Genomic DNA, 21,242 nt, shown 5'->3' on the forward strand with positions numbered 1-21,242 from the left:
CCGTAGCCCAGAGCTCCTAACCTTGGCTGTCAAGTCTTGACATGATGCAGGGGCTTTGAAAACACGGGAGCTTGGGTGGGTCTCGCCCTCAGGGATTCCCAAGAGCAGCCGTGATCCGGACTACTGCTCTGTGCCCTGGCCGGCCGCCAGTACCCCAGGGCCTCAGTCCCAATGACCTGCAGGGACACCCGCCTGTGTCCCTCAGCTGAACCCCCAGCCCCAGGGGTCACCTGCAGTCCAGAGCGAGTATGCAGCCACCCCGCTGACATCTCTGTCGGGAGGTCCTAGATGGAGCCCCCCTGTCCTAGCCTGTTCCGGACCACCCAACCCAGGGGGTCACACAGGGCAGGCTGTGGGAGTCATGGGAGCATCTCCCCTCTCCTGCAGCATCGCGCTCATCCAAAGCACGGCCCTGTTCCACCCGGTCTGGAGCCACTTCCTGCCTTGTGGCCCACTCTCTCCTGACTGCCCACAGGTGGTGGCCTTTCGGACCCCAGCCCGCCTTCTTCCTTCTCCGCTTCTCTTAACGCGCAGCTCGTCTCATTTTCAGATGGCAGGGGAGTCTCCGCCCTCGGCTCCCTACCCCCAGCTCCCTTTGTGACGGGTCTTGGCCACCACAGCCCTGCCCGACTGAACAGGAGCTCTCCCAGGCCGGACTATGTCACGTCCAAGCACAGCGCTGGGCTTCTGGCCAATGGTAAGTATCTGTTTAATGAAGAAATACTGAAGTCAAACCCTGGGTTTCTGATGACATTTTTTTTTTTAAAGATTTTATTTATTTATTTGACAGAGATCACAAGTAGGCAGAGAGACAGGCAGAGAGAGAGAGAGAGAGAGAGAGAGGGAAGCAGGCTCCCCGCTGAGCAGAGAGCCTGACACGGGACTCGATCCCAGGACCCCAAGATCATGACCTGAGCCGAAGGCAGAGGCCCCAACCCACTGAGCTACCCAGGTGCCCCTGATGACTTATTTTTAAAGCTTAGGTATTTGTATCATTTCTGCCTTGAAAATATTTACTTACTACAAAAGCATTTTAGCGGTGCCCAAGTGGCACAGCTGGTTAAGTGTCCAACTGCTGGTTTCGGGTCCGGTCATGGTCTCAGGGTCGGGAGACTGAGCCCCGAGCTGGGGTCCGTGCTCAGGGTGGAGTCTGCCTGAGGACTGTTCCTCCCTCCCCCCTGCCCCTCCCCACTGCACACGTGTGCACTCTCCAGTAAATAAATCTAAAAAAAAAAAACCATTTTATAGTGAAAAGAACACCTGCTAGAAAGTTATATCCCTTAAGAAGCAACAGAATGACTTTTCTTTTTAAAGATTAAATAATTTATTCAAGGACTTTTTTAGTCCCCAGAACATACTCATCGTCTAGCCGAGGCCCGCCCCTTCCGCGCACCAGCACCGTCTCCCCACTTCCCAACCGAGGGACGATTTCCTCACGTCTCAGAGGGCACACGCACCCTTCACGTGCGGGACGGGGCACCGCTCTCCTCTGGCCCTTACCATCTTCTTCTTACGACTGTCCTCGCAGAGATGACCGCCAGGCCAACCCTTCCTGTGCGGTTTACACAGGCTCAAACGGAGAGCAGGTTCTTCGGTCACTGGGAGAGCGAGCTCTTTTGAAAGATTACAAGCCATTCGAATCTCTGTGCTTCACTTGGAAATGAAGGCACAGGAGCGGAGCTGAGGAGAGTGGGTCCGCAGTCCGCTCACGGCAAGGGCACTGGGTGAGATTTAAGGAGATGTTTCTGCAAAGCTGGGACTTCCAACACTTGGCAGAGCAGAAAGGAGAACCGGCCACCCATCTCCAGACTGGTGAGTGGCCATGCGAGCCACGGAGAGCAGTTCTGCGCAGCTGCTGGAAACACTCTGTGACAGACCTAGCAACGCACGGCAGAGCACTCATGACGCGACGTCCCCCAGAGATGCCCTGCTGGCCGCGGCCCCCCACCAGCCCCCACACCCGCTAGGATGGAGACAGATGCCTGTCCCTGGTGCTTGGCTGGGTTTATGGGCTCCCCGTCAATTAAAAAACAACCGAGAACAATCAATAAATCTCTAGGCAATGTCATATCCTGAAATTTTCAACGAACCACTTAGTAGCCTGGCTTTTCAAGTGATGAAAAATTAAAAGAAGTCGTAAAACCTTGCAGAGTTTCATGCAGACGCTGCCGAAGAAACGGGACCTGCAGAGTAGGGGTCGCACGGCGCTGCTGCATGCGGCCGGCCCGGCGAGCGCGCCCCGCACGCGAGTTCTCTCAGACCACCCGATCGCGCGGCTGCAGGCAGGGACAGCAGAGGGTGGAGGACGGGGAGGGGCCCCAGCCGTCGGGCAGAGCAAACTGGTGGATGTACACACGGGACAGTGCTCCTGAGGCCCTCCGCGACCCTCACCCAGACAGGCCGACACAGCCCGAGCATGGAGCCCGGGGGTGGGCAAGGTTCTCCGGGGTCTGCAGGCCTCAGCAAAGCCCGGCTGGCACACTGGCCTCAGAGCGTCCTCAGGGAAACACACGCGGGGCACACTGGACTCCGATGGCTTTATGAGACAGGACTGGGGGAAGGCCTGGGCTCGCATCCTGACGGTGTCCACTTCGAGCTGGGGAGCCCCTGAGCGGAACTGGTGGCCGCGCTCAGGGAGCTCCGTGTGCAGCGTCTCGGGGCACCCCAGCAGTGAGAGCTCAGGACGTGGTCACGAATGACGGGAAGGACCGAAAAGACGACTGTCTAAGCAACGCGGCCTGGCCTCACCTCCTGCTCCGCACAGGTTTTTATTGTCCTTTAAAACAAACCAACAAAAACAACGCACGCACGCTATTTCTCTGACAGGAAGCGGTTCCACCACGGCAGCTCCTGCACGGACAGGGGGTCAGCAGTGGCTGGGCACGTGCGGAGGCACACGGGCACAGGCCCCCGAGGCCACCCACCACCTCCGCAGATCCTGGCTTCTGCGTAGGCAGGAGGGAGCAACAATACAGATCCATTGTCCCTTACCCGAAACCCTTGGGGTCAGACATGTTTCGGGAGTTCAGAAACATTCTGGCTTTACAAAGGCGGTAAAAGCAGTGCTTTGAAACAGCTCCCCGTAAAGGACGCAGACTGCCTTCTGTGCGGAGACATGTGACCAGCCCCAGGAGCGGTAAATATAGGACACACAGCCTGGTGTCCACTGGGGCCAGATCTGCCACCAGAAGAACTAGGAAACCCTTCTGTCCTCAGAGCTCTGGGACTCCCACCGCTTGGGGTGGGGGCTGTGGCCGGTGTGCCTGCGCGAGCCCATGCTGACCAGGCTAAAGGACATGGAGGCGGCAGTCCTTCGGGCGGCGGACCTGGCACTCCCTCTTTGCTCAAAGACAGCACCGGCGGCTGCCTCCGGGGCTTCAGCAAGGCTGTAAGCATGTGCGTGAAGTGACATGGAGAAGAGCAGACATGATCCACGGGCACCACCTGGAAGGAGCCAGGCCCTTGCGGAGGGGAGACCCTAAGCCACCAGAGGGAGTGTGTTAAAGGGACACCTTCCGTAGAGGCTGTCAGGTATCTAGACACAGAAGGAACAGGCGGATCTGAACAGGAGAAAATACAAAATACCACTTGCAAAGAAAATGTTTAAAGTAGTTTTCACATGGGTGGGCCAAGAGCAATCACCTGTGAGCCAGGGGTGGGCTGTCCAGTCAGGACTGCTGTCCTGCTGTCCCTGACAGGCCAGCCCACCAGTGTGAGAGTCAGCGAAGAGCGCAGGTTTGGAACACAACGCGCAGCCCACCGTTCCCCAAAGGGATAGCGCCAAGTTCTACTGACCAAATGACGACAAAGAAAACCAAAGCCGACCCACGAACAAAGGGAAGGATGCACACACCAGACAGGGGGCCCGAGTTGGAAAAGGCCGAATCAAGACCCACAGATACGCCTCTGAGGCCCTCCTCCCACCCGGGCAGGGGGAAGAGCTCCGGCAAGACAGCGGGTGCAGCCAAGGACGGGCCTCCGCGCGGCAGAGCGGGGCCAGCGGGCTCCCTCCGCTCTTCTGCGAGAGGCAGACGCAGACACAAGGTCACAGGTGAGTCTGTGATCAGTGTGGCTTCCAGAACGGGTGGGGGACTATGGATTAACTAAGGTTCCCTGGGGCTCGGATGGCAGGGACCCTCGGCGCCCACCCCACAAACAAGCCAACGCCGTCTGTAAACCCTCCCGGCCCAGCCACGGCAGCATGCGGCACTTCCAGAAAGTATCTGTGTCGGGAGGCTGTGCCGGTGGCACACCGGACATATATAAGGGTCATTCGAGATCTTACGAGTCGTGTGGTTTAGAAAAAAGAAATGCATGGGTTTATGCACAAATTGATGTCACCATCGGGAGAAATACTAAGAGAGTAGCTGGGGCGGGTGGGCGTGACCCGGCCACACGTCAGGTCACCTATGCTAGTGACCCAAAATCTAAAAGGGAGAAAAAAGGCACGGAGATGTGTCATGACAGAGGAGAAAAGCACTCGGCTGTCTGGCAATTCAGGGCCAGGAGGCTGCAGGGAGGTGGGCGTGTGCTCTGGACAGCCAGCCTGCGGGGCACGGGAACTCGCGGCGACCTCGGGGAATGCATACTTCTGAGGTGTGCGCCCAACTGCCCGATCCCTCTCACGAAGCAGCCAGGCCCGAGCGGGCTTGAAAGCGACCAGCAGAAAGTCCTTTGGGACGTTCGCCTTCCGTGAGGCCAGAGGCCACTTCGCAAGGACTCCGTAAAAGGGAGAAAGCGAAAGGATGGGCAATACCAGGCTACTTCCAGAAGGAAGCGCACGCCTCTGGCTCCCTCTCCGTCAGGGTCACGGGTCTGGGACAAGGAGGAGGACACGGCGCCAGAACACTAACGGGGCACCTCGGGAAGGAGGGATCCGGGGATGGAATGTCTGCCTGGTGGGGACACGGGGCAACACTGCAGCAGGGATCAGCCAGGGAGCGATGAAGGGCCGGGCCGGGGCCGGGGCCCAGGAGCAGGCCCCATACACACTGACGGGACATGCACCCCGGGCCCCAGCAGCTGAGGGCCGGCACTGGTCACCCGCACCCAGGACTTGGGCTGCCCTAAATGCGGGAACAGCTCTCCAGGATAAGCCTCCCTTCTGCCCACGGCCACTACGTACTTCAAAAGCACTCAACATTAATGTCCCCCAAAGTAACAGGGGCTCGCCATCTGCTCAGCACGCAGCTTCTGGCTGCCTACAGTGGGAGGCTGGGGAGACTGACGTGAGCTGCCCAGATAGGTTCTGGTCTTCGGGAACTTGCATTTTTGGAGGTGGGGTGGGGGGGAGCGACAGGAACAAGCACACCAGTGGCCTGAGTGTGTGGAAGTAAACAGAGTCCTCAGCCAGGGGTGACAGAGCCCAGGGAGGAGGCAGAGCCCCCATAAAGGAAGCAACATTCACGCTGACGGCAAGGGGTAGCGGGCAGCCAGGAGCGCAGCCGGGGGCACCAAGAGTGGAAATCAGCAGGGAAGCTCCTGGAGGCAGCCGCGCTCCTGTGAGGGTCCGAGTCACCATCTACGATGCCTGTCCTCCCCTTGTTGAGGTCTGCCGGTCTCCAAGCGGGCTGGGGTGGGGTTCTGCTCTGCACGCTCACACCCCGGGCACAGTGCAGCATGTGGGCATGCCACAGGGCTCCCCAGGGCCGTGACCAAGAGACCCCATCTGTGGCGTGGGGAGACTGGGTCCGCACGGTGGAACGAAGCCGCGCTCAGGTGTCCGCAGCAGCACTGCTCCGGCGCGGCAGCCCCCCCCCCACAAGAGGGTGTGGCGGAGGGCGGAGCCAGCCGCCAGCGAATGCTAGGATCTGAGGGACAAGAAAGCCAAGCTAGATTTTTATTCCACATGCTTCCTCCAGGGAAACGGGCCAATCTCTAGGCAATGGGCACTTTCCAGGGCTGGTTTGGTTCAACCCAAGGTCCCACCACTACACCCAAGTGGGGGCAAGCCCGCTGGCGCGGGGCAGCAAGGTGCTCCAGGACCTGTAGGGAGACACCTGACCCCACAGAACCATGGAAAGGCAGGAAAGGAGCTGAATTTCCCCCAAGACTTATTCCACAGCTGATGCGAGAACTCGCACCTGATCGTCTCTGGGTGGCAAACAGGCCGCCAGGACCCACAGTGCCCTGGTCACCAGGACGCCTCGTTTCCTTAGGACAGAAGCAAGCCACGGCTTTTCTCTCCGTGACTCCGAAAAAACCACATTCACACGCAATCTCAACCAATAAGTTCATCTTTTACCTAAAATTTCACCCAAACCGACGAACTTGAGTCTCACAGCATCTCTTTCCTCGGTAACCCTGTCCAAAACCGGAGGGAAGCGCAGCTTGAAACCCTAGGGGCGCCTGCCTGATCACATCCTGACCATACCCTTTAAATGAAGCTCCAAATGAAAATGATTAACTCAGCTGTGAGAAGATAAAAGATCTGAGATCCTCAGCTTACAACCATAGAACCCACCCCCGTTCTGTTCTTGTGAACCAAAGTCAGATAGGCAGGGTTTAAACCCCACACACTTACCAGGCACAGCCACTGGCCACCACAGTCCGAAATGGACGGAGCCCCGCTGCACCAGCAGCTGGCTAGGAAGTGCGGTGCTTACCGTGAACCAAAGGCTAAGTACTTCCATAGCAGCAACCTTCTCCCTCCCCTAAACCAGAACATTTCTTTTTCTTTTTCTTTTTTTTAAAGATTGTATTTATTTGACAGACAGACAGAAAGCACAAGTAGGCAGAGTAGCAAGCAGCAGGAGAAGCAGCAGCAGGTTCTCCACTGAGCAGGGAGACCCACATGGGGCTTAATCCCAGGACCCTGGGATCCTGACCCGAGCCAAAGGCAGAAGCTTCACCGACTGAGCCCCTCAGACGCCCCTAAACCAGAACATTCCGGAGACCTATTCCACGCACCTTTCACTGCCATGACTCCTGGAGAGGCAGCATCCCCTTCCCTGGAGTGCTTAAAAAACCCTGATTATTTCAATGTGCTCTGTCCTCTCTCAGCTCCTCTGAATAAAAACATTACTCAGGAGGACTTCAGGCTCCACGCCCAAACTCAACTTATTTTTTTTTAAAATATTTTATTTATTTATTTGACAGACAGAGAGGCCGGCAAGGGGTGGCGGGGAGGAGTCTCCCCACTGAGCAGAGAGCCCGATGTGGGACTCAATCCCAGGACCCTGGGACCATGACCTGAGCCAAAGCCATAACCCACTGAGCCACCCAGGTACCCCCGCAAACTCAACTTTTAAAGGTCATGATTACAGGGGCACCTGGATGGCTCGGTAGTTGGGCGTCTGCCTTCGGCTTGGGATCGAGCCCCAAATGGGGATCCCTGCTCGGCAGAAAGCCTGCTTCTCTCTCTCCTGCTTCCCTTGCTTGTGTTCCCTCTCTGGCTGTCTTCCCTCTGTCAAATAAATAAATAAAATCTGAAAAGTAATAAATAAAGATAATGATTACAGAAGGGTTAGGGTTAGGGTTAGGGTTAGCCCCTTGTCGGCTCCACGCTCGGTGGGGAGTCTACTTAGGACTGTCTCTCCCTCTCCCTCTGGCCCTCCCCTACCCCAAGCGTACGTGTGTGCACGTACTCTCAAATACATGAATATATCTTTAAAAAATCATGATGACTAAAGAGGTAAGGATATGCAACGGGGAAAAGTCTCTTCAACAAATGGTGTTGGGAAAACTGGACAGTAACACGCAAAAGAAGGACACCGGGCCACTTCCTTATACAATGTACAAGAAACAAACTCAAAATGGACTGAAGACCTAAATGTCAGACCTGAGCCCATAAAAATCCTACAGGAGAGCACAGGTGGTGATTTCTCCAACATCGGCTACAGCAACGTTTTTCTAGATATGTCTGTATAGCGGCAAGGGAGAGACAGAAGCAAGAATGAACCACTGGGACTTTACAAGATAACGAACCTTCGCACAGCAAAGGGAACAGCCGACAAAACTAAAAGGCAACCTGTGGAATGCGAGAAGACACCTGCCAATGATATACCCAATAGAGGATTAGTATCTAAAGTAAAGAACTTACGAAACTCAACAGCAAAAACCCAAATAACCCAGTTAAAAAGTGGGCAGAAGACATGAACAGACAATTCACCGAAGACGAAACCCAGATGGCCAACAGACACATGAAAAGATGCTCCCCATCACTCATCATCAGGGAAATGCAAATCAGATCCAGAATGAGACGCCACCTCACACCTGTCAGAATGGCTACAATGAGCAAGTCAGGAAGCGACAGATGCCGGCGAGGACGCGGAGCAAGGGGAGCCCTCGTGCACCGTTGGCGGGAATGCAGGCAGGTGCGGCCGCTCTGGCAAACAGCATGGCGGTTCCCCAAAAGGTTAAAACCACCACCCTACGACCCAGAAATCGCACTACCGGGCATTAACCCCCAAAATACAAAACACTTATTCAAAGGGATGCATTGACCTCTATGTTTACAGCAGCATTATTTCCCAGAGCCAAGATACAGAAAAGAGCCCACATGTACACCCATACACGAACGGATAAAGAAGATGTGGTGTAGACACACGAGGGAAGTCTACTCACCCGTAAAAAAGAGGGAAATCCTGCTATTTGCGACAACATGGAGGGAGCTAGAGAGTGTAATGCCAAGTGAAAGAAACCAGAAATAGACAAATACCGTATGATCTCACTCGTACGTGGAATTTAGGGAACAAATGAGCAAAGGGAGAAAGAGAGACAAACCCAGAAACAGACTGGTGACGTCAGAGGACACACTGCTGGCCCCCAGAGGGGAGGGGGTGCGGGACGGGTGAAGAGGTGGCAGGAAGGGTGCACTTGTCTTTGGGGGCACTGGGTGATGCGTGGAAGGGCTGCATCGTTACGGCGTGCACCCGAAACTGGTGCTACACTGTACGTTAACTGTCCCAGAACTAATGAAAGAAAAACAGACCACGATTAAAGTCCTTCGATCGGACGATGCATCATAAAACCCGACCTATCTGCGTCTGAGAGGGTATGTTAGTGTTAGCGTCTCTGTAACCTGAACTGCAGAGTATTTAAGTCAATTAGAACCAAGTGAGATGGCCTGATCAAAGGCTGAGGTGTTTGGAGACAGCCCCCTATGATGCACTCCTAAGGATCTTTCCGGGGACACCTCCAGAGATGCTTGGCCCAGCCGGCACCCTTGTTGGAGGACGGGCTCGGGGACAGAGATAGCCTGGAAGAACAGACAGGACTCAAAGGAAGCTCTGAGCTCATCGTTCGGAGCGCAGCCGTCTCAAGGAACTAACAGAACTGAAAATCCACGATGGTTTTAGTTGAACGTGACCTCGAATATCATCTAAAGATCACAAAAATAAAAGGAGAAACGATCTCCGCTCACCACACAAACCCGGAGCGCAAGAGAAATCCGGGTTAGGGCCTGCACACCGGCCGTCAGCAGCAGCGAAGGGGAGGGTGCGCCGAACGGCCAGCGGCCAAGCGGCAGACTCAAGTTCTCGGACTCTAGCCTACTCCCTGTCCCGCCTGGTTTCGGACACTCCCTCATCACCACAGGGACTGCTCTCAGAGCAGTCCTGACGTCCCAGCCCTCAGGTCTCCTGCCCCCGACCCCCTGCCCCACGCCAGCCCCCGCCAGCCCGGGCACTCACGCCAGCCCCTGCCAGCCTGGACACCCCCACCAGCCCCCGCCAGCCCGGGCACCCACGCCAGCCCCCGCCAGCCCCCGCCAGCCCGGGCACTCACGCCAGCCCCCCCAGTCTGGACACCCCCGCCAGCCCCCGCCAGCCCGGGCACTCACGCCAGCCCCCGCCAGCCCGGGCACTCACGCCAGCCCCCGCCAGCCCGGGCACTCACGCCAGCCCCCGCCAGCCCGGACACCCACGCCAGCCCCCCCAGCCCGGGCACCCACGCCAGCCCCCCAGCCCGGGCACTCACGTCAAGCTCCCCATCGTCGAGCTCCCCGTCATCATCCTCTTTGTTCTTCTCCTTGGCGGTCTCCAGGGGCTCCTTGTCTTCCACACTGGGAACGCCTGTCGCCCCCTCGTCCCCAGGAGCTCCTTCCCCCTTGTCCTCGTCATCCTCGGCACCGGCCTTCTCGGCCTCGTCCTCCTGCCCAGCGGGGGCTGGCTCCTCGGGGACCTCCTCATCGTAGTCTAACTCATGCTCGTCCAGGTCCCTGGTGACCGACGAGGCCTCGTCCCTCAGGTCGCTTGTGCGCTCTTCCTCCCCTCCGTCCCCCTCCTCCCCAGGAGGGGGGCTCGTGGGGTCCCTGCTCAGATCCCGGGCCTCAGACTCCCGGTCCTGGTCCTCCTCTTCAGAGCGACTCTCCTCCTCCTCCTGGCTCAGTCCCGGGCCGGCGGTGTCCTCGTCGTCCAAATCAGAAGCCCTCCCCCCAGCTCCGTCCAAATCCGGGTCGGACCCGCTCTCCCTCAGAATGTCATCGTCCGAGAGCCCCTGCTGCTCCTCTTCTTCGTCCTCTGGAGAGCGAGGGTCCCGTTCAGGGCTCTCGGCCACATCCATCGGTACCCACAGTTCTGCGAAAGAAAGAGAACACAGACACACAGCAGTCAGCGACACAGAAGGTCAATCTCAGCCTGGTTTTCTCGGCCCCGTGCTCATCCCCGACCTGCAGGGGGTACCAGGACCTGCACCGCTCTTGGTCCCGCACCGCCCCTCCAAAGCCCAGACTGCACTCCACAGACCGCTGCTGCCGGCGGTCCCACCAGGGAGGCCATGGGCTGGCCCTGCACACATGCATCCACAAGGCTGCACGCGGTCCCTAAGCTGTGTGTGTGTCACAGCTCGGCGATCTGGCTGGGACCTGGAGCGCTCCTCGCCACAAGCACACCGGGCAGGTGAACAGAGAGTGAGCAATGAGACAGGCAGGCATCACAAGGGAAAGCTTTTTGGATCCTTAAATTACTTTTAAAATTCAAGAAAAGATGCATTGTGGAATGAGGCAACAAAACTAAAGGCACGCTGCTATCTTTCTAGAGCCACGCTCAAGGGTCTGGAGCAGAAACCCTGGCTGGCCTTGTCCCCAGGTCACGGGCTAGCTCCTGTTCCTGAATGCACCTCTCCAAGTATGGCCCCAACTGCCCCATCAGAATCTTCAAACACACAGACCTTGGGCCTTCTCACAGATCTGTATGCTGGGGCCACCAACAGATGCTCAGAAAGTAGCATCCGTTCGTGCATGCTGAGATGACCTCACGGGAAAGTGGAGAACCGTCATTCTAACAGAGCTAGGCCACGGAAAAGAACCCTGGCTGAAAATTGTATGTATCTGAGTAGTTTCATATGTTAGAAGAATGTCATTTCAAAAGACCTTTTTCTTCAATTTTTACTAACCCAGACTTCATGATAAAGCAGACACGTTCCGTTTCCCCACCTCCATGCCCAGTGACAGGACATCATTCCGTCGTTTAAACGTAACGTGCAGAGAGTGGGACAGGAGCCCCCAGTCAGCATTTACCAGTGCGGCCTGGAGCTAGTCACTGCGGAACTAGTTGGAAATAACGGAACCAGTGAGGGGCTCAGTGTTTACTTGGTTCTTCGAAATTTTAATTTAAAATAATGCATGTTGCACATATGCAGCTTGGTACTTCAGCAAGATCTGGAAACACACCATATAATTACGTACTTTAAATATAAAGAATTATTTTGCGCATTCATGTAACTAAAAACTAAATATATATCTTTCAAGTTTATACTTTTGAAAGGAGAAACTGTTTAAAGATGCACATACCAAGAGATAATATCTTAACCTTCGGTTAAAAACACTTTTCTTTGCAGTTAATGGAAATTATTACAATTGAGTACACATTAAGACAGACCACTTAAAATTCACTTTATAAATCAACTAAATGGTTAATAATAAAAATTTACGAACCAATCCATTCACAGCCACAGTTTTAAGAATGACTCACTTTTCAGTCTTCCTAAGAGCACTATTCAGAGGCAGGACCACTGGGGAGGATTGTTAAAAAGTCAGGCCTCAAGGGGCGCCGGAGTGGCTCAGGCAGCGAAGCTTCTGGCTCTAGGTTCCGGCTCAGGTCGTGACCTGAGAGTGGTGAGGATGAGCCTGGCTTGGGGCTCGGGCTCTGCACTCAGTGAGAATCTGCCTGAGATTCTCCCTCTCCATCTGCCCCCTCCACGCCCCTCCCCAGGGCTCACTCTCTCTCCCTCTCAAAAAAAGTCAGTCTTCCAACGATGGACTCTGCTGAAAATCAAGAAGCGCCCGACCTCCCAGGGTGCAGAGCCTGTCCCTGTGCACAGCACACCTACTGGCCACAGTAACGAGGAGCAAGGTGCCCGAAAGCTAAGGGCTTTCCGTTCTCAGCTGTCGCACAGGGCCTGGAAGGAAGGGAGTCACGGCGGCCACTTAGGGCTCCTTCCCCTTTACTAAGGAGTAAGATTTTCCTTTGTGTATGAGTCCTATGCCCGTCTTTGCATAGTCCGATCACACCATATAGAAACCTTCCTCGTGGGAGGGCAGTGACTTCCGTCTCCCCAGCTGCTGAATCTAGACATACACCCTGTGGGCAGCCAGTTGCTTGGATCTGGTCCCTGAGCCTCAGACCTCCTACTCGAACCCCGACAAATTCTTTTTGCTTAAGCGGGGAGATGCAGAGAGAGAGGGAAAGAGAGAATCTTAACCCAATGCGGGGCTTGAACTCACGACCCTGAGATCATGACCTGAGCTGAAACCAACAGCTGCATGCTCAACGGACTGAGCCCTCCAGGCGACACCCAGCAAATTCTGATTCCCACCTTTTTGAGTCCAATGGCAACCCTGAAAACAAAATGACTTCTTACTTAAATCAATCAAATGTTATCTCAAATTACACGTCCTCTCGAACTAGTTTAAAAATCTGCAACGGACAAGTCTGCTCCTGACCTCCCGACACCCGACCCTGCTTAGGGCCACAAGCTCCTCCAGCCTGTGAACAGCCCTTTGCTGGGGCTCGGATGCAGATGGGTTTGCACTTCGGTTTCAGAGTTATGTTTAGATCCAAACTGCTTTTTATATTCTGTGAAATTGAAATCAAATCCTCGAGTAAGAAATGGAAGAAACAGAGCACCTAACTTCAAATACCTGAACCAGTGCAAAAAGTGGGCCAGGCCAGCGGGCAGTTTACCCCTTGGTGTGCTGCAGGGTGATGGGGTATGCAGACGGCGCAACAGACGGGCTCTGCGTTAGAGCTGAACCCCAGCCCCTCTGCTTCCCAGCTTCGGGATCCCGGGCCAACTATGTACACTTGCCACACCTCAGTCTGTCTCTTCCCCTGAAACACGGGTACAACAGTATCTACTTTACAAGGCTGTTGCAACAATTACACGAGATAAGCCTGATAACAAGCCTGGCAAGGGTTCCACATATCTGAATTCAAACTGAATTAGAGAGACCAGTAAAGGTAATCCTCACCTCCTAAGAACCAGACCCCTATCGCTCCTGACAGACGCATTTCCAGTCTCTGGGCAAACCTGAGTAATTCACTCGCGGTCTCACTCGACAAACAGCCCTCTACTCCACGCGAGACTCTACCATTGCAAGGATGTCTGCGGTGAGGCTGGCAGCCACCACCATCTGCTAAGAGACGACCCGTGTCAGGTACCTGAACAGTCCCTCACGCCAGCCTTCCAAATAAGCCATGTTCCCTGTCACGGGGAGAGCCCAGGCCACGCAGCCACTGAGCGGGTATCCTGGGACTGCAAATCAGAGCTGCCTCTAGGGCGTGCAGTTGGGTACAGAGCCTTGCGCCGCATGTGAAACGAGCCGGTGCTCCCCGCTGGGGACCAGCCCCGCTGTCTGCTGTTGTTTCTACAGGAACATGGAACCCAAGTTCAAACTGATCTTACAAACTCTTTTTGGGAACAGAACCCATTACTGGGGACTCCTACTGAACCAGCAGATTCCACCCGTTTTTCTTTTCTCCCTTTTAACATCTCACGTTCATCCGTCTACAGTTCTCTCAGGCCCTCCAGAAACAAGAACGTTCTCATCCACGTGGAACAGGGAACGCATCATTTACACAGTTTATTAGTTAAGATAGCTACGAACACATGGAGGGCCGACTTGTGACACCAGCCATTTATTTTCACCTTGTCTGAAGTTTGGCTCTTGGGCATGTAAACTAAACACGAATCCAAGAAAAGAAACCACAGAGGGGCACACTTTACACGGGCGCCCCGGGAAATGCCAACTGGAATCACAATCCTGAGAGGCCGGTGTGCTGTGGCAGGGCAAGTAATTTCAAGAAGTACTGAGTGCGCGCCCCCACAGTTTAAATCTTGGGTATCACTTCAACTGCCAAGCACACAAAGGCCCTGAACTTCCTGACTCTCAAAGGCAGTTTCCAGTGCTGACCAGAAGGGGGCAGGGCAAAGGGTCCCGGGCGCACCTGCTACTCCAAGGGCGGCCGGCCGAGGGTGGCGGTGCTTAGCCTTAGCGGGGCAGGGGCTGTTTTGAGAATCTGATGAAGGGGACGGGAAGGCTTCTCTCCCTAGAAAAAACGGAATGTATGCAACTTATCTCCCACTTTCAGGAGAAAATACCCTGAGGTTTATTCACTCCTCCAAAATTGAGAATCTTGCCCTAAGTATACTATACGTTGCTCTAGGGCATATCCAGACTGACCAGGCCATGCACAACTGTCTGTCTGCAAAGTCTGCTGGCAGATCCCTCCCCTCCATAAAGTACCTGAGTAGAAGGCTTCAGACTCACCTCTGCGTTTCCCAAGCTCAGCGAACAGCTAGCCCTTAGGGGCAGTGCTCCATGTAAACTATTGTGTAAATTGGGTCACACCTGAGACTGTAAAGGGGTCACTATTAACAATTACAACAGGTGGCTCAGTGGGTTAAGCCTCTGCCTTCAGCTCAGGTCATGATCCCAGGGTCCTGGCATCGAGCCCCGCATCGGGCTCCCTGCTCAGAGTGGCGATGGCTTCTCCCTCCGCCTGCCACTCCCCCTGCTTGTACTCCCTCCTTCTCCCTGACGAATAAGAAAAATCTTAAAAAAAAAAACAAAAAACAATTACAACAGGCATGAAGAGGGGCTTCCCTAGGCACAATGGGAAACACAGTCACCCTTCGGAGCTCTGACAACTTCCTGAAGAGCCTCGTCTCTCCTCTACCGATGGAACCCCTGCGATTTGACAGTACGAGGCCACACGCAGGCGAGCACCCTGGAGAGAAAAATGTGCCCGAGAATCTACCTATTAGAAACAACCTGAGTCACAGCTCGCAGCACAAAAGAGAAGTGTCACTGGGGGTCAGAAGATGGTTTGTGTTTCAGGCCCGGGGCTGGACTGGTTCGCGGTTTCTCTGGACATCTACATCCTGTTCTGAGATGAATCCAGCCTGGCAGCCACCTGAGCGCACGTGAGGTCCGGGGCCGGGAGAGCGCGCAGCCCATTGTGTGCAGACAAGGACACGGGGGGTCCTCTCGTCCCGTCTGCACCAGCTCCCAGTTCATGGTTTTCACTCAGTTGTTCTGCTCACGGGATCACCTCGTAACTGAAGATTCTCGGCAAACTTTAGAACTACCTCTTCGGTTCTCTGACCCACAAGATGGAGAACTTGCCCAGAGAATTGAACGACAAGTGTCCATCCCTGTGTTCCCACTGCTGCATTCAGCAGACGACGTTGGACAAATGCTTGTTGAGTAGCAAAATCTTGTTACTTGATAAACTACCTGTTGCATCCCCGGAAGAAACTGGAAGTGAGTGCCCCGTTTTTAGAAGACCACCCCAGAACTCGACACGCAGTGGGCACTGCCTCATGTCCCAGCAGCCGCTCTGCAAGGCTGCACACTGACTCCACTGACAATACTGAAGTGCAGACCATTTGGGGAACTTCTCTGCTTGACTGACCTTTCGAATCTGCAATGTTCTTTCCTGGTGCTCTGGGAGAAGCAGGTATCCCTCCTGTCAAGGCAGGTCACTTTGAGAAATCACAGGAAACCATACCTGGTGTGGTAGTACATGAGGTAAGCTACCGAGCCAGGTAAGATGATCGCTGCTTAAACATGGGGTACGGCTATTAACGAGACCAATTTTATTACACGGCTTTTGTATTTATTGCCAATACCCAAGTTAGAAGGTAGTTTAGGCAAAGGAGCACCCATGAAATATAAGCATAACCTTTTAGGACAACAACTTTTAACAGAGCAATCCCCATTTGAATGTTTAAGTTCTGGTACCTCTGGTTAAAAATTCTGATTCATGGCGTGCCTGGGTGGCTCAGTGGGCTAAAGTCTCTGCCTTCAGCTCAGGCCATGATCTCAGGGTCCTGGGATCGAGTCCCGCATCAGGCTCTCTGCTCGGCAGGAAGCCTGCTTCCTCCTCTCTCTCTGCCTGCCTCTCTGCCTACGTGTGATCTTTGTCAAATAAATAGATTTTTTAAAAATTCCGATTCATGACCACGGATTACAGCATCTAAAGGACGTCAAAGAAGATGACAGACTCCACCCCAAACTGACTAAACTTGACTCCAAACTCCCCAGGAAAGCAGCACTCACCTTGAGACGACAGGTAGCTGTGAAAAAGTGAAAACCCTTCTTCCACACGAGCAAGCTCACGGCTTACCTGCTGGCTCGCTGGAATGATCCCACAAAGCTTTCCTACAACATCCGGGCGTTCCCCACCCTAAACCAGAGAGGAGCTCCAGCCTTTGGCACACTCGCGTGCTCGGACTGTGAAAGACTCCGCTCCACGAGCACAGGAGGGAGGGGCGTCTCCACGAAGAGATGGTGAGACTCTGCTGGCCCCCAGGCGGCACGGCAGGTACCAGGCACCCTCTTCTTCCAGATCCCCCCGGCCGATGGAGCACCGACCTGCTCCGGCAGAAGAGCCTGCGGGCCGGAGCTCTCCGAGGACGCCCGACCACTCTACGCGGCAAACGCGCTGTCCTAAAGTGCTCGAGGAAGCTCAGGCGGAGTCCTGGGCTCGCCCGGCACGACGGCTACAGTTTGTCCAAAGGACGCGCATCCTTCGCGCTCCTCGCTGAAGGAGCAAGAAGTTCGTGCCCAGCGCGCCGCGCGCTGGGGCTCGGCCAGCACCCCAACCTGTGCGCGCCGAAGCCGAGGGAGCAAGTTCCGGGAGGCTCCCGAGAGCTCAAAGTTCCCGGGGAGCCCATCCCCAGGCCGGGCCGGTCTCCTCGCGAGGGCGCCCCTGCGGGCCTCGCCCCCGGCCCCCGCCGCGGGCGGCAAACATGTGCCACGCGAGTGTCCCGGAAGAGAAATGACAGCTTCGGGAGAACGGAGTCCGCCGCGGGCGCGGGGCGCCGGGCTCCAGGCGGGCTCCAGGGCCGCCCGGGCCGGCCAGCCGCGGACCGGACGCGGGATCGTGCCTGTTTCCGCGGTCCCTGCCCACGACCCGAGAGCCACGCTTGGCCGGGGACACGGCCCGGAGCGCTCCCCGGAGGCGGCGGCGCCGGGGCTCCCGGGCCTCGGCTCCGCGCCGCCGCCACGCTCCCCGCCCGGCCGCCTCGGCCTCCTCCCCGCCGGCCCGGCCTCCCCGCCGGCCCGGCCTCCCCGCCGCCGCCGCCGCCACTTACTTCAGCGCGAGGGCGGGGAGGGGGCCACGGCTCCGCTGGCGTCGGGGCGGCGCGGGGAAGGCGTCCCTCGGCCCTTCCGCTCCTCACAGGCTCCGGCTTGAGGCGCGACGCGGGCGGAACAAACGGGCTCCACTACCCGCGGGGGCCGGCCATTGTGCGACGTCATCAGGCCGCGACAGTCGTCCTGCGGGCCGGCGGGCTTCCCTCGCTCGCCCCGCCCTCCGCCCGCTTCCTTCCGGCCTCCGCGCGGCCGCCTCCGCGCGGCCCCGCCCCCGCGGCGCGCGCCCGCCCGAGCCCGCCACGGCGCAGGCGCCGCCGAAGGCCCCGCCCCAGGGTGTGTCTTCGAGCCCGCGCGCCGCCGGCCGCCTGACCACGCCCGCGGAGGGGGGCGGGGGAAGGCGGGGAGGGGGAAGGCGGGCCGCGCCGCGCGCTCACGTGACGCCGCGCGCCGCCGGTTCCCGCGTGGGGCCCCGTGCAGCGGGCGGGAGCGGCCCCGCGGCCGGAAATCCCGCGCCGCCCGCCGCGTGGAGCGCGCGCACCCCGCACGCAGTCTGGGCAGCCCGGGCGCGGCCCCCTGCGCTCCGCGGGCTCCGGTCGGTGCCTCCCAGACCCGGTCCCCGTGGACCGTCGGGGGTCGACGCCGGAGCGAGGCTGGGACCGTCCCGGCTCTCGTGCGGGTCGTCGGCTCCACGCGCTGCCCCTTCGGTCGTGGGTGCGAGGTTCACGGAGCGGCTCCGGCCGGCCGCGACCCGCTCTCCGGGGCCGGGGTCCCGCGGGGGGCCGCCCGCGGGGGTCAGACGGCGCTTTCTGAGAAGATGCTTGATGTGTAAGTGACGTGTGCCCCGGCCTGGGGCTCGAGCTCGCCGCCCGGAGAGCAGGCGGGGGACGCGCCACGCACCGAGTGAGCCTCCGGTTCTGCAGGGGAAGGTCCCGGGCTGAGCCGAGAGCGCCACGCGGGGCTCGATCCCAGGACCCTGAGCCCCCACTGAGCCCCCCAGACGCCCCACGGGCCGGGCCGGGTTCTTCATCATTCCTGAACAGGGGCCCGTGTTTCCAGTTTTCACTGGACGCTGCGAATTATGTACCTGGTCCTGGGTGCGGTGAAGGGTGTTGGGAGGCGCGGGGCAGAGCAGGCCTGCCCGCAGCCCATCCTCCTCCGGAGGGCCCGCAGGAAACCGCAGAAAGAGCTCCTCCCTGGTCCGCCTGCCCCCGCTGAGCCCGAGTTTAAGCGTCTGGCCGACAGTGAAGTTGCATGAACTTGTAGAGGTTCGCCCCGTGTTACCGGAACGAACGAGCAGGGGAAGAAGTGGGGCACGCGCAGAGCTACCACATGGCCCAGCAATGACCCTCTTAGCTGACACAAGAAACGGAGTAGGCACAGACACCTGCACACTCACGGGAGTTGGTAGCAGCTTTACTCACAAGAGCCACGAAAGGAAACGACCCACATGTTCATCAACTGATGATAGATAAATACGGTGTATTTGTTCAGTAGGATATGTTCAGTCATATAAAGCAATGAAGTCTTTATAAGAAGAGATAGCACCGAGTTCCCTCTCTCCTCCTCCTCCGCTTCCTCCACATACTAGGTGGGGGCACAAGAAGGGGACACCTGCTTCCCTAGAGGAGGGCTTCCGCCAGAACCTGACCATACCAGGACCCTGTTCCTGGACTTCCGGCTTCCGGAACGGTGACTGTTCTGAAGGTGAAACACAAATCTCTTATTTGGGGAAAACGGGTCATTTGGAGTCAGCCGTCACTAGTGGTCATTCTGACGCTAACTGGCAAGCATGCACACCTCCCTGGTCAGTGTGCTGGCGGGCGTGGTCCCATCTGGCTGGGGTCATGGGGCTGGTCAAAGCCAACAGGCCCGCCTGAACATCACTTACGGGCCAGGACAGCTCGTACGACTCTCCCAAACAGTGACAGGTGTTTGCACAGTGATCATGGGGGTCACCGAGTCTGAGTTGAGCAAGAGTGACAGTCTACCCCAGGTGACAACCACTTTGGAAAACCACAGGCACGTTGAGAGCAGTGCTCTGTGACCAAACAAGGCAATCCTAGACAGGCATGCTCAGAGTGGAGCCCTTGGACAGCAGCAGAACCCCTGGACCAGCTAGGAATGCACATTCTCAGGCCCTGCCCTGCGCTGCTGTGCCAGAAACTCTGGCTGTGGGGCTGGCAGGCTGCCTTTTCACAGACCTGGGGATCTGGTGCCCCACAGAGGGCGAGACTACAGGACTGGACTCTCTTGCCCTGGCCAAAAGGAGACATGAGCAAGGATACTTACAGGAGATTTCTTGATAATAATGGAAAGAACAAAGGGGAGAGAACAGAAGTGGCCCAGATGTTTATAGCTGAGTGCAACATTGTATCATGTGTTACACACTGCAACAGATGAGTCTCGCCTGCATGTACAGGATGTCTATAAGGATGGTGCTGCTTTCTTTCCACTCTGGGAAGCTGTTTCAAGCATGGCATTGACTGCCCCATTGAGGAGTGATGGAGCCACAGTAGATCTTGAGCAGGGGAGTGACGTGAAGAAAGGTGGCATGCTGGACATCTTAACGCTTCATCCGAAGCTCCTACATCTGAGTCACCTGCAGGGTCTGTGGCTTTTCCTCTTGGTTTTCAGTGATCTGGTCATGCTTTGCAGCACACCTTGTACTTCTTATTGATGTTAGACACAGTGGATACATTTTTACGGGGTGCTGGGATGGCCTTATCAGCTCCCAAAGAGGGTGAGGCTGGTTTCAGCAGATCACTGGGCTCTGTTAAGCTTTGCTTCTAGGATTCGCAAGGGCTGGTTGTTTCTGAGAGTGTGGGCCGCCCGTACTCCTGGGAGTGGAGCGTCTGCACTCTCAGAGGACGGTCTGCACTGTCCGCACCAACTCCGTGTCCGCAGGCTTGATCTGCAACCTGCTGCTCCTGCTTTCATGCTGCTGCCGCCCCTCCTTCCAGCTCCCGGTCTCCCCAGCTGCGCGTCTCTGCCTGTTCTCACGGTTTCCCAAGCACGGGCACCACCACACCGCGGGCTTGCACTCGGGATGCTGGGCTCCTCTGCTCCAGGCTTTTGCCTCACGTTCCAGATGGCTTAGACTGTCCGCTCAGCTCAGCAGAGCCGTGCGTGCAGCTGTCTCCCTCCCAGCCTCCCACAGGGCAGATGCCGGCTTCACCTTGCTTCTCTTTGCTCAGGGGTGGTAGCCGCACAGCTGCGCATGTTGGCGGCCCTCCAAATGCGCACATGCACGTATTTCAGCACGTCGGGGTTTTATAGCTGTCTTTAGAGGAGGGCGTGGGGTGGGGCTCCTGGGGGGGTGGGACCTACATTCTTACTTCTTCAAGGTAGCAGTGCCTGTGTGAGCCGCTGCTGTTTTCCCAAGATGCCACCAGAGGGCGCGCCAACCCCGGTGTTCTCCCCTCCCAGGCCTGGGGTAGGGGCGGATGGGTGCTGCTCTGGCTGCCAGTGGCCCTCAGCCCTTCTCATTCTCCGGGTGGCCCCTTGGATGACCTCAGGCTCCTGGACATTCCAGTGCTATCCATTCCCACCTGGCGAGGGGCACATGCATGTGCGCGTGCACACACACACACACACACACACACTCCCTTTCGTCTTCATCCAGGAGCTCTTTCTTCAGCGAGAAAACCGATGGAGTACACATTTCTTTTCAGCTCTTTTATATGTTTGGAATTCACGTCTG

The 21,242-nt window shown here is 56.9% G+C and overlaps 2 protein-coding genes across 5 annotated transcripts in view; one reads left to right on the top strand and one right to left on the bottom strand.

Annotated features, from left to right (window-relative positions):
* ZC3H18 (zinc finger CCCH-type containing 18) overlaps positions 1 to 17,732 on the bottom strand; it is a 60,035-nt gene extending 42,303 nt beyond the window's left edge. Inside the window, exons 1-2 of one of the 4 annotated variants that reach the window (XM_059151315.1) lie at positions 17,542 to 17,732; positions 9,919 to 10,517 (exon numbers count right to left, since the gene is read on the bottom strand). In XM_059151315.1, the coding sequence (XP_059007298.1) occupies positions 9,919 to 10,503 (585 nt within the window). In that variant the 5' untranslated portion in view covers positions 10,504 to 10,517; positions 17,542 to 17,732. Of the gene's footprint in view, positions 1 to 9,918; positions 10,518 to 15,857; positions 15,935 to 16,571; positions 16,876 to 17,541 lie in introns of those variants that run through there. The other 3 variants (XM_059151319.1, XM_059151318.1, XM_059151317.1) reach the window with 3 other exon arrangements.
* On the top strand, positions 16,733 to 17,911 carry LOC131818694 (collagen alpha-1(I) chain-like). Its single transcript, XM_059153326.1, has one exon. It carries the CDS (start codon positions 16,733 to 16,735, stop codon positions 17,909 to 17,911), a length of 1,179 nt encoding a protein of 392 aa, XP_059009309.1.
* The last annotated feature ends 3,331 nt before the right edge of the window (positions 17,912 to 21,242 follow it).

The sequence above is a fragment of the Mustela lutreola genome, chromosome 16 (assembly GCF_030435805.1).
Source record: "Mustela lutreola isolate mMusLut2 chromosome 16, mMusLut2.pri, whole genome shotgun sequence".
In the NCBI taxonomy this organism is placed as follows: domain Eukaryota; kingdom Metazoa; phylum Chordata; class Mammalia; order Carnivora; family Mustelidae; genus Mustela; species Mustela lutreola.

What these genes read in the sequence shown, in the direction of transcription:
- LOC131818694 (XM_059153326.1), top strand. Translation starts at nt 16,733, where the DNA reads ATGGTGAGACTCTGCTGGCCCCCAGGCGGCACGGCAGGTACCAGGCAC.